Raw genomic sequence first — 12,451 nt, 5'->3', positions numbered from 1 at the left:
CTCATTCAGTAGAAGACTCTACACACATAGAAGCATACTGGAAGAGGAATAACATAGGCCTTAGGCCTTCCTTACTACACAAATCTGAAATTTGAATCTGAATTTATTTTTAATTCTCAACACTAATTTCTAACCTTATTTAAACATTTACGTCACTTATTGTTTGGTTCCTAATTAGATCGGCAATATAATCTAGTTGCATGGATTTGGTTATTTTAACAAGCTTCATGACATTCTATCAAAACCAACACATTGGTTTTATACTGAGCCAATGGAGCGATTTTCGAGGACTTCTATATCGTGACCTTGGGGGCTTATATAAAATGGTTGGCGATGGGAATGATTTTATTTTTGTCCATCCAGGTTTGCGATGTGCACATAAGTCCTGAATAACAGAACAGACTTCTTGAAAACTTATGAGACCTATGCGTCATCATCTATTTACAGGTGACGACAAAAATGCTCGGTACCGAGGTCCTGGGAGTTCTCGGTCATTTAAAAAACCAGTCCACAACAAACTGGAAATTCTCTCAATGTCACAAATTCCACCAGAATTTCATGAAGTTGGGATTTTATCAGGTTATCGGCAGCCGTCCGCGTCACTTTCATCAGGTGTCTGGTCTGTTTTCCAAATGCACAACGAAACCTTGAATATATGGACGCAAATCATACCAACCATTTATTTTGTTGTTGAACTAGTCCTGAATTTTTTCCACGTTGGCGAGCGTTTTCTTATTATATATCTAATTACCGCCGTTACGTTCCTGTTCACAAGTTCCTGCGCTCACACATTTAGTTGTTTGTCACCTAGAGCTCGACACATATGTTTCTTTCTTGACTATATTGGGATATCACTGTATTCTTATGGCTCCACTGTTTGCTACTATGCGTTTGCCCTGCCAGTCGAGTTTCTGCGTCCTTCACCTTTCTTTATTCTCAATCTTAGTGATATATTCTTGTTTATCTCAGCATTGTTTTGTATCTGTGGTACATACTTATCATGTCGGACCAGATTTTGGAAACCTTCAATTTTTCGTAACATCATTAGAATGGGGGCATTTGGGATTATTTTGTTTTACGTCGGAACTCCGATTCTGTGGCGTTCATATACCTGTAAGTACATGGCAAGTGAATATGAGTCTTCTGAATGCAGTTCACTTTATTATTGGAATTTGCATTTCATGTCAATGTTTTCTGCAGGATTTTTGTTTGTGTCACACTTTCCTGAAAGGCTTTTTCCAGGAAGGTTCGATGTTTTTGGTCATAGCCATCAAATATTTCACATATTAAGTGCCTTCGGTTCTATTACACAATATTATGCACTTAGGATTGATCTCCAGGAGCGTAACGCCAAATTAAGACAAATGTCGCATGCACCTTCAATTCCCTTGTCTCTGTTTTGCCTCGGTCTGGTCGTATTTTGTAACTTCATTATTTTCCTAAGATTTTACAAACGTCTTCGTATCGTCATAGGATGTAAAAAGTTGTAATTATCTTTATGTAGCTGCTTTGTGTTATACTTTTCAGACTTCGTTATCTCAGCTTTTTCACCGTTTCCCATATTCTCATTCTTGACCGATTTGTTTGGTTATGAGAGATTCATTGTTTTCCAGCACATAAACGTCCCACAGCTCCTGCTTTTTACTCTTGTTACGTAAACTGTTGTCTTTTTAGATTAAAATAGCTTATTTCACCGACCAAACCACATGTACATTGCAAATGATAATTGTTTTCAGATAAATTTCCTGTTTTCAATAATTTTCGGTTGGACGTAAGATATTGTTTTAAAGTGTGATTGTTGATGTCTTGATGTATTAGGTTAGCCCAGCTCAAACACGTTTTTCACTGCTTCTCTTAACGCAGTTCAATTTAGCTGGTCCTACTAAACAGACCATCTGAAGTTACCGTACCATTTCCTCACTAAATATGTGGATAGATTCGAGTCGATTACTTCCATCTGAAGTTTTTACTGATCATGTTATCTAGAAAGACTGTTAAAGCTTCTCAGTTAAACCCCACCACTTAAAAGATTCAACTCTGTCAAAGTCAAAAGTAAATTCACTTAATTTTAGTGCAATAACTCTACAGAACATCCTTATCGTTTCACAGGTGACTTATTCTAAACGTAAATTGTTGATTTTCCTATAAATGTTACTAAACATTATCATTGCTATTATGCCTATTGTTCACCTAATACACAGCAGATTGGTATCAGAAAATGCTTTACCGGATGTCATTCAGTTGTTCGCTTAGAATATGAAGTTTTATAAACCAATTATTTAAAATCGCATGACTCAGTTCTCTTCAAGGAATTGAGTCGGAGTCCATTACTTCTGTACATTTATTGATGCTCAGTTATTGAAATCTTCATGAAACTTCCATTTGTTGCAAACTTCCCTAAACATTGTATCATACGTGTACGTATCTCGTCAAAGAGCGTGCTTCTAGTTTACAACAAAATCACTGCTATTTTTAGTCTTCATTCCTACTGTTGTAGTAAGTTTTCAGTCAGCTATGAGAAAATTATAGAACACCATGTTGTTGATTAGTGAACTATCACTCTTTCTCTAGAGCATTCAACAATCTCACATCAATGTTTCCTTGTCTAAGTGAGAGCATTTGGTCAGGATTTGTGCTACATATGGCATGGTTTGAACAGTTGTAAGTAATAATTGTGTTGCATATCTTAGTTTTACCTTACGAGATTCCATGCTATATGGATATCCAATGACTGAGCACCACTGTAGCATTGTCCCGTATTTCTTGAGTGTCTGCACTGAAAATAATGAACCTCTAAGCCCAATATATAGATCTATATTTGGCGAATGAATCGCGTTTAAAATTTGAGTTGTCTGAGTTTTTGATGAATTTGTGGAATGGTTTTGGCAGAACTAAACTGTGCGCTTTATTTCCTAGTCAGTACCCAGTTTCTTTGTGATTAATAAAAATGCGGCGACTGAAAAATGATGTAAAAATGTTACACAAATTAAAAAGCAGTTGATAAAGGTCCATTCTAATATCTTTTACCATATCAATCTTTCAAAGCTTCACATATTAGTTATGATTGCACTCAGTAAATAAATGCTGAGCTATCTATTTTCAGTCTTAAAAATGTTCTGTAGTCACTTATTTTGCCAATAGATGCTAGTTTCCTGTAATTTTGCCACTGTCAAACATAGACAAGCCTTTTTTACCATTTTGATGTATCATGATTCACAGTTTTTTTTCTGTATCTTTCTGCAGTTGATTATTATTAAATCTGTTGTGCACACTTTGATAAAAGAAAAGAATGTATGGGTGGGGTCCTAACTACATGTATTGTAGTCAGTTGCAATTGTACAGTTGGACCATTTTCTTACCTTATGTTCAGTCGTGATTATTTTACTCCATTTTTTTCGATTTGCTTACAGTTATCTCTGTAACACTTTGGTCGTCATCCTTTTCATATGATTTCCTCTCCTGATGGTCGCCTTGTCGTTTTGATACGATATGACAAAAGCGATTGAAACATTTATACCAGATTCTTTATTATTTTCTTACAAACATTCTGAATTTGATATTTCTACACAATGAAGCCCCAATTGATACGCTTTTTTAATTCTGAACTAGGTGCCATCGTAAGTGTAAAATATGAGCTGCTAGTTGTTATCTTAAAAAAAATGCCCCGTACTGCCAAAATTGGTCTCACTAAACAAAAACAGTAAATAAGCGTCGTGTTCTCAATGTCTCGACTTATATCCGACGTCGCTTGAAGTACGTTTCAAACGTGTAAGACATTTCAGCGTTCTGAAATTGGTTTGCTCTGGTAATCAGTTCAACAGCATAAACTGCCTGAGTGCTTTTGAATTGTTATATCACCGTCCGCTATCTTTTACTTCGAATGGTTAAGTAAATAATAAATGCCGAAGTTTACTGTAACTTCTCTGGTCGGTTCTACTTCTCGTTTTTTAGATTCTTCTAGGGTGGATCATAAAAACGTACGTCACTGCAGAACTATATTATCTAATTTATTACTGTTTAGAGTATTTAATGCTTTATGTTATATCAACAGAGCTCTGTTAGTATTTCGTAGTTTTGTCGTCGTGATTTAACTGATGAAGTGCTTAGTATCGTTCAGTTAGTGAAATAGAGTACAAAATGGTTATATAGTTTACTACTGATGATACTCTTCCATGGTGTGAGCGACCGGGAAGTGACATGAGCCCTCATACACGTAACAGCACAAGAGATCAAGTCGGTCACATTCAAATTCTTTCTACACTTCCTCTAAGCATGTACTCCAGAATAAGCGACAGTCTTCTACCGAGCCTCTACATCGGTGGCTGATAGCGATGTGATCTATTTAGGTTCAACGTTGGGATGAATTCGGGGGTCGCCATGTCAAAAGATGTTAATCCTTGTGCCTAAAGTTAGTATTTGTTAGAAACAGGCAGTTATCTGAGCATAGATGCAACAGATGGTCGCCATTATCTGTTATTTGAGACACGACACCATAAGATATACTCAGGTGTCTTTCGTTTTCGCTTAGTTTACCTACTTGAGCATTGAAGTCACTATTACTACGTCAGAGCGTCTAACTCTTTTGAGGAGGTCAGAAAGCTTTCTGTGAAGCTCATCTTTTTTCCTCGTCTGAGCTGCAGTCAGTGGGAGAATAGGCACAGAGGACGAAGAGGCAACGACGAGTGTCCCTATCTTTCTGAGTCCTTACTGTTCCGTTTAGTCGGACAGCGCACAAACGACTGTCTACTGGTATCTGGTCTAAGATAGCTAGTTCTCCCCTAAGGCTCAATGCTATACCTATACCAACGAGGCCACGGGAAGCAGCATCAGGGCTTTCAGATACATGAAGCGTGAATCGAGATGGTTCTCTATTTTGATATGGTGGGGTCAAATGAATGACGCTCCTTGGGTCCAGTATACACGTTTCGGAGGTGCAGTATACATCAACAGTGCGAGATTCTGAAGTCCCAGCTGAGGAAACCTGTTGTCCTATTTGGCACAGTGTTCGAACGTTAAAAGCTAGTACATGTAGTTTAGAGCGTGGTTTCAGGAGATCGGGAATAACGTTCCGCGTACTCGAATCGTTTGCATTAGTGGCGCGAGGTAATAAAGGAATGTAAGAAGGGAGAGTTATTAGGAGATGTAGGAAGGATTTGAATGTAACCAACTTGATCTCGTGTGCTGTTACGGTTATGAGGTTGATGTCACTTCCCGACTGCCCACACCGTGGAAGGGTATTTCTTGAGGAACCTGAAAAGGAAGTTGGATTAGTGTTGGTCTTAACGACCTGGGAGTGTGACCGCAGAGTCCAAGGGACAACTGCTTGAGACCGGTCGCCCAAGGTCTTTTCGTGGAAGGTTTTTGATGTGTTAGCTCCGTTCTTCAAAGGGCCTTGCCGCCGGAGATGGAAATCCGTGAGGTAAGTTGAGATGTGACATTTTTAGGGTCAACCTTTTCTAACCCTTTCCTTCCTTGTGAGAAGACAGCAATGCTGCAGATGCTATTTGTCCGAGAGGAACACCTTACTGCTATCACACCCCTCTACAGTCAGCAGTACGACTTCGCCCTCAGACCTCGAGTTGCTGCTTTTAGTCTTACCGTTCTCCAATCGACCTGCCTGGCATGGTAGAACCTACAGGAACATATGTTCCGGCCAATATAGCTCGGTTGCGTCATCACCATATGGACACGTTTTACGTATGCCCAATCACCGACTGCCTCGACTAGCTATGCTTTATGATGTAAGAGTAGATTGGAAGAAAGCTAGAGCGGCCTGACCAAAAAATGGCACAAATCCATAAAGTCACTAACAAGTGGACTGAGGCATGTTGGTAAGTGTAGACTACCTGGTTGGGATCCGCGAGGTGATAGCAACCGATAGTTAGAAACCCTGAATGACATGGCTCAAAATCGTTTGCGATGGCGCAGGTGTATCATCCACTCTTTGTGTTCTCCCAAATTTTTATCTTCTGAATTCTTCATGTCCCTTTTTTCCTCTTTCCAAATTTATTTCACTGAATTATACTCCTTGATTAACATCTTCAAACCCAAATCTTTCTGAATACTACCTATACTTTTACTACCTCTACCACTATGGGATTTGAATTGATAATTGTATCTCTGTGCTAATGTGGTATGGTAACTTGAATTGATGTATGTACGTACGAAGTTCTACGTTGTTTCTAACTGACTGACCACCATCTGCACCACACTACTTGTGACAATCTGAAAACATAATAAACTTTTAGTTACTGGGGGTTGTTGAGGTTATTTCCCCACTTCTTACTCGTTCACCTTCCAATGTTCTTGCTCATCATGTGCTTTTGAATTTAATTTTTAACAATAAACGCTTTCCCAACACAACTGTTATTTTAGCTTTTGAATATTCTCGTGCAAATCTAAGGCGATACTGATAGTTAGCCCGCTTAGAAATACACAGTTAATTGGTCATCACGTTTTGAAGTCAAAGTGAGGAAATAGCATCAACAAGATATCGACTTATCTGTTCGAGTAGTCTATATCCTGATACGTATATTAAATTTCTACCATGGGGCTAGTTGTTTAGTCTCATCTGATAAAATAAATCCAATCATTGTATACTATTATCTGAAACGGTTAAGTTTGATATGGTGTTATTTTTTTGAATAAAGCCTGGTAAAAATAATTTTGTTGAATCTTGAATTTGGCTTTCTCAATATTATAATCCATCACTTTTCACTTCATTGCTTTGTGTAGTAATTATTTAATTCACCATGAGCAGTAGGTGATTTTTATTAAATTTCAGTAAAAACATCCTTCCTTGTTACTTTTAGCTAAGGATAAATTTTCACGCGATTATGTATAAACTTTGGTTATCGCATTTTGTAAAATCGTATGACGACGTGAAAAAGATAATAACGTGAAGAAGTGGAAGTAATTGAAATTTCTTGTTTCCATATTTATTTTCTGTTTGAAAAAGATAAAGACATATGTTGTGCGATTTTCAGTAACAATACCTAAAATTGCATTATTTAGTTCGCTATCGTTGTTATTCTTTCTTTGTGAAATTACATTTGTCCTATTACTTTACTGCCACTTGTCTTCTTATATATATATCAGTATTGTAATGCTAAACTTCAGTAAATTAGTGGCTGATGTATTAACTGTGTTCAAATGAAGATTACTATCAATGATGATTTTAAAATGCAACGAATTGGTTGTAATGAACAGATAGATTTAAGTTTTTTCCTTGATTTTAGCGATACGCTTTGCGGTCAGACATCTCTTTTTATTGTGTCCTGAAAGGTAGTTAACATCATCAGTCCTCTAGCATACCGTACAAATGACTTACAGCTTCATAGTGTCGTTCGACAAAGTTTGTATTATTACTACGTTTTATGGTGCTTTGGCTAAACTGATCAAGGCGCTGTGATTTCATTCATTTTTATCATAATCTCAAACTTAATTCACTTCTAAGTTCACTTGGTGTTGTTTGATTGTATCTTCCCATTGTTGTTTAGGACTGCAATTAATCAGCCTCTTGTTGACATATTTGCGTTCTGCATGGATTGCCTCAATACTGCCTTAAGTCACAACCTTTATAAGCAAAGATGGATAGTGACTAGGACGAAACGCGCGTCCTGGATACCACTGTTAGCTACCATCCATCTTTGCTTAATTCACTTCTGTCTAAATATATAAGGATTGTTAACTTTTACACTGCACATGTAGCGTATAGCCTCGTACATAATTGTTTAGGAGGTTGAGGGGCCATATAATATTTCGATCAGTTCCATTTGTCAGGTATCTTCTCTACAGTACCTGGTTATTCCCCGATTAGTGGCACACAATAAGTAGACTTTCCATTATCCAAGGCTCGGTTCCATATTGTGCTTACTATACTTGGAAATGTCCTGTGTTTGGAATAGATGTTTTGTCTCAGTGTTTGTTTGTATAAACATTGCTTCTAGAGTTTGAAATCGTCGTGAAAGCATCAATAAATCATTAGTACTGACTGATAATTGTTGGGTTTTTTTGTCCTCAGTTGGCAATATGTTCCTTTCAACAGGTGCAATTTTCGATTGCAACACCGACTTACACGACCTTGGCCCTGTGCCAAACCAATGACGTGTTGACCAGTACGAGCAGCCTAGAGTCAATTCTAAGTCCTTATTGGATCTGCTCACCTAGTCTTGTCCGTTTAAGTTCAGAACACAAATCTCAGTTTCCACTGTATGAACCATATATTTCAGACACACTTGGTTTACATACAAGCAAGTCAGACCGTATCACATCATAAAGTAGAAAATAACAATTATACAAGATCAAGTCAAAAGTGACTGCGAGTGTGAGAGACTGTAACTAATAAAATGGGAAAATCTAAAGAATTGTAAGTCCTATAATAATAGTCAATAGGTCAGATGGAAGCTTATAATAAAAGGAATATATATATATATATATATATATATATATATATATATATATATAATATAGTTACTTAATAGTTATCCAGTAAGAATATATGTAATAATAAATAATTCCTATCAGTTACCACTCATTTATTCTTGGTTAGGATATAACTTTTTTTATTATGTTTTCCTGGGTAAAGTTATTTTAATGAACGTTGAAAAATTGTTAGTAATTTTGAATTCATTAAATATATATTTGGGTATTCATCAAAGTTTCCCACTCTCTTTTCAGTAATAATCTGTTATTAAACATTTTAGGATTAAGTCACATATTTTGAATAAAATATTAATAACGTTTGATTGTAGTTTCATTTGAAACTATGTAACTGTGGGTCTTCTGGATTGAATTACTGTTAACATCTCATTTTGTAAATTTCGCATACATGTACACGCATCAATTGTTAATTATTTTTGAGATAGCTAGAAAATAAAGTACACATTACAAAGAGAACATGTGCTTTCATCTCATTTAATGATAACATTTACACTATGGTGAATCGACGAACAATCAATTCCATGTATGTATTTACTGTGTAATACTGCTTAGGTGTCTAGATTAATAATATTGTCAAAGCCATTACTAAATGTAATTTGTTTAAATTATTTTGACAATTTACTAACTTCTAAATAAAATTAAGTTATTTGGCACTTGTTATTAACGTTATATGCATACCTTTAGTTACGCCGACGATCTTAGTGTATGTGTGTAATATATCATTTATTATTATTATTACTATTATTATTATTATTACTGCTATTATTATTATTATTACTATTATGTGTATTACCACTTACTTTACAATAGGATTACAACTTTTCCATTGTTTCTCAATGTTGATTCATCGAAAATTTAATTTACCAACATCATTGTACAACAATTATCGCTTATATTTCAAATATATTGTCTCAAATCTACATAAACAAGATTTTCTAAATATTCAATGCAGATCTAGTCATTCAGCTAAGGAAAAGGATGCTCACTCAATAGTATCATTGAATAAGACAAAATGTAATGAGAATAAAGCGATATGTAAAAATGTCAAATTAATTGGATGGGTTCAATCTGTTAGAAAGCATAAATCTTGCGTATTTTGCAATATATCAGATGGTTCTTCACCTTATGATTTGCAAGTAAGGTATAATTTCTAATTCATTATCTTTCACTCAAAACTTTCTTGTCTCATATTATCCGGTTGTTGACTTTTTTGTCTAATTGGTATGCATCAGAACTTATGTCAGATAACAACGTAAAGCCAAGTTTCAGATACTTGGTTCTCACTAATGATGTATTCGATTTTCAGTTGTACAGACATGTGTTCAAACTCCATCTTACACACCAAAGTTTGGATACTTGTTTGCCAAGTGCGGATTTGCAAAATCATCTATGGTCTGCGTCATTCAGATTATGGCTGGTGTTATTATCTTGTTGCACAAAATAACGCAGGTGAAGCGTGGTTAGAAAATGTAACCCGCCAAGTGGGAGTTAATTGCACTAATTACTGAGCTATTACTTCAATAGTGTGTATAACATGATCCTATCTTTGTTAGTACCAACTTTCACATAATATTTATGGTCAAGAGACAGTTTATTAGTGTAAATGTGGTTACTGAATTTTGTAATATTTGTAGCGTCATAGTTCATTTATTTCCATTTGTGTATAAATAATATAAATTCATTCGCCAGGTAGTTGAGTGAGAACCTTTTCCTTAATGTTCATTTAATCTTGACAGATTTTTATTTCAAGGTGTTCATTCGGTTTCATTCTACATCTTCACTTTTCTTGTACTTATTGCCTATCTAATATTACATTTCAGGTTGTCACTTCGCCTAGTGAGATTACTGATAAGATAACCGTTGGTTGCGCTTTGTCAGTTGAAGGTGACATCTATCATATTCCAAATGTTCTAAAAACATCTCAATTGTCAATTGATAAACCTACTGTTCAATGTTGTGGAGAATTACGTGCTAAGATTGTTAATATTTTGGATACTGAAAATCAAGCTGGAGAATTACAACTTAAAAAGTCAATTAACAATGTTTCTCTTCCTTTTAATCACAGTGTTCCTACGATAAATCAAATGATAAGTTCACTCGGTCGGCATAGTCCACGGCCTGATTTAGGAGTTTTACGCTCAGTTGAAGCATTATCTATGCGTCATCGACTACCTGAGTTTGGTGCAATGCTTAGAATGCGTTCCCATATTAAGCGAATAGTTAGAAAAGTGATGAGTTCATGTGACTACTTAGAGGTATGTTTACTGATGAATTAATGATAATAAATATTTCATTAGTTATTATGTATTAATTTGATTGGTTGAAGTATGACACTTCTACGTATTGTTAATTGTTTAGTTAAATCAAAATTGCATATTCTTGTATACACTGAAACTCATATTGTTAAGAGATTCTTTAGGCTTCAGGTAATCGAAAGTAAGAAGTAGTTTTGACTTCTAATCCACTACGGTCCATTCAATTTAGCTGGCTATAACATTTATTTCAACGAGAGGAATTATATTAAACTGTTCACTAATAACATTGGTAAATATTCAAAGCAATCACTTTTCTAAAATTTAATTTTAAAACATATGTATGTATCAAAATTCACTTGGTGTTGTTTGCTTGTATCTTCCCATTGTTGTTTAGGACTGCGATTGATCAGTCTCTTGTTGGGATATGTGCGTCCTGCGCGGATCGCCTCGATATTGCCTTAAGTCACAACCTTTATAAGCAAAGATGGATAGTGGCTAAAAGTGGGACCCAGGATGCGCGTTTCGTCCTATCTGGGACTCGTCAGCTGGATGTACCTGCATCCCAGAGTTGACGTATCATATTTGGAAAAGATCTCTCTTAACTTGCACACATAAATTTGTAATATGGTAGTGCCCTACTACATATTGTTAACTAACCTTTTATTCAATAGGATTATCAATCATTTAAGTATATTTTTTATATGGAGTTTTTAACAAGATGGACATTATCTTTGATCGATTTATTTCAGTCTGTTTACTTTTCAATGTGGGGATATTATTCTAGGAAAATTTATGATATAATTTTATACTTCAATCTTAGTTTGTTCATAAATTCTGTCTTAATAATTTAAATGGTATACGTCTTGAGATACGGCTTTATGTGTATTACTTTCATTTATAAAAGACGAAAATGCCTGAACGGTTTCATTCATCCATATATTTTGTTCGATTTTTATCATGAAGCAGTAGTTAAGTGACTAAAGGATTTGAATCTCAACCAATAGGTCCCAGATTCATGCCTCAATTCACCTTCTTTGATTAGGGCGGTCGGGTAATGTTGCAAGTGCTCATACAAATGGTGCGGCTTAAAATCGAGTACATAAATGTGTACTCGGTGAATAAGTCGATCATCATAATAAATGCAACTTATCATGCTTCGGTACATGTTTACAATTTCTGGGTTGTATGAAGAAAAGATACCATTATGGAAAAGTATATAGATGGTATATGACTTTGCAAATCTTTTCATCTCAGCTGTAAAATTTTTTATCAATGGAATTGGTTTCGTAAAGAACTTGACGAAGTAGGTTAATTGAAAATCTCGAGTTGTGTTATTACTGCTACTACAACCAATAATGTATCCAATCAAAATACTATTGAATATGTGAAATGTAATTTTGTTTGTAAATAACAGGCGTGTATCATCGAAAGTTGAAATATATCAAAAATGTTTTACGTTGAATGGTATTATTATTATTATTATTATTATTATTATTATGTTGATCATAATGATGATAATCTATGAAGCTGTTGAGATGAACTTGATACAGAAAATATTAAAAATATATCTGGATAGAAGTTATTTGCATTTTTCTTGCTAAGTTGCTAAATCATACAATCATGTTTCAGGCTTTCTTTCATCAATGGGGGTGTACGGATATTGAGTGAGGTCAACATGTTGATTGAAATATATGGGTACAGTAAAATAAGCTTATTCACTGCACGAGAACATGCCCAGTACTGTTTGGTCCAAA

The 12,451-nt window shown here is 35.2% G+C and overlaps 1 protein-coding gene across 1 annotated transcript in view; it reads left to right on the top strand.

Annotated features, from left to right (window-relative positions):
- Positions 1–265: 265 nt before the first annotated feature.
- Positions 266–12,451, top strand: part of NARS2 (Asparaginyl-tRNA synthetase) — a 31,980-nt gene continuing 19,794 nt past the window's right edge. The window contains exons 1-3 of the mRNA XM_051214649.1: positions 266–6,912; positions 9,253–9,578; positions 10,263–10,697. Coding sequence (XP_051067830.1) covers positions 9,279–9,578; positions 10,263–10,697 — 735 coding nt within the window. The 5' untranslated portion in view covers positions 266–6,912; positions 9,253–9,278. The remainder of the gene's footprint in view (positions 6,913–9,252; positions 9,579–10,262; positions 10,698–12,451) is intronic.

The sequence above is a fragment of the Schistosoma haematobium genome, chromosome 2 (genome assembly GCF_000699445.3).
Source record: "Schistosoma haematobium chromosome 2, whole genome shotgun sequence".
Lineage (NCBI taxonomy): Eukaryota > Metazoa > Platyhelminthes > Trematoda > Strigeidida > Schistosomatidae > Schistosoma > Schistosoma haematobium.
Note: the sequence above shows the minus strand (reverse complement) of the source record. Positions and strands in the feature narration are given on the sequence as shown.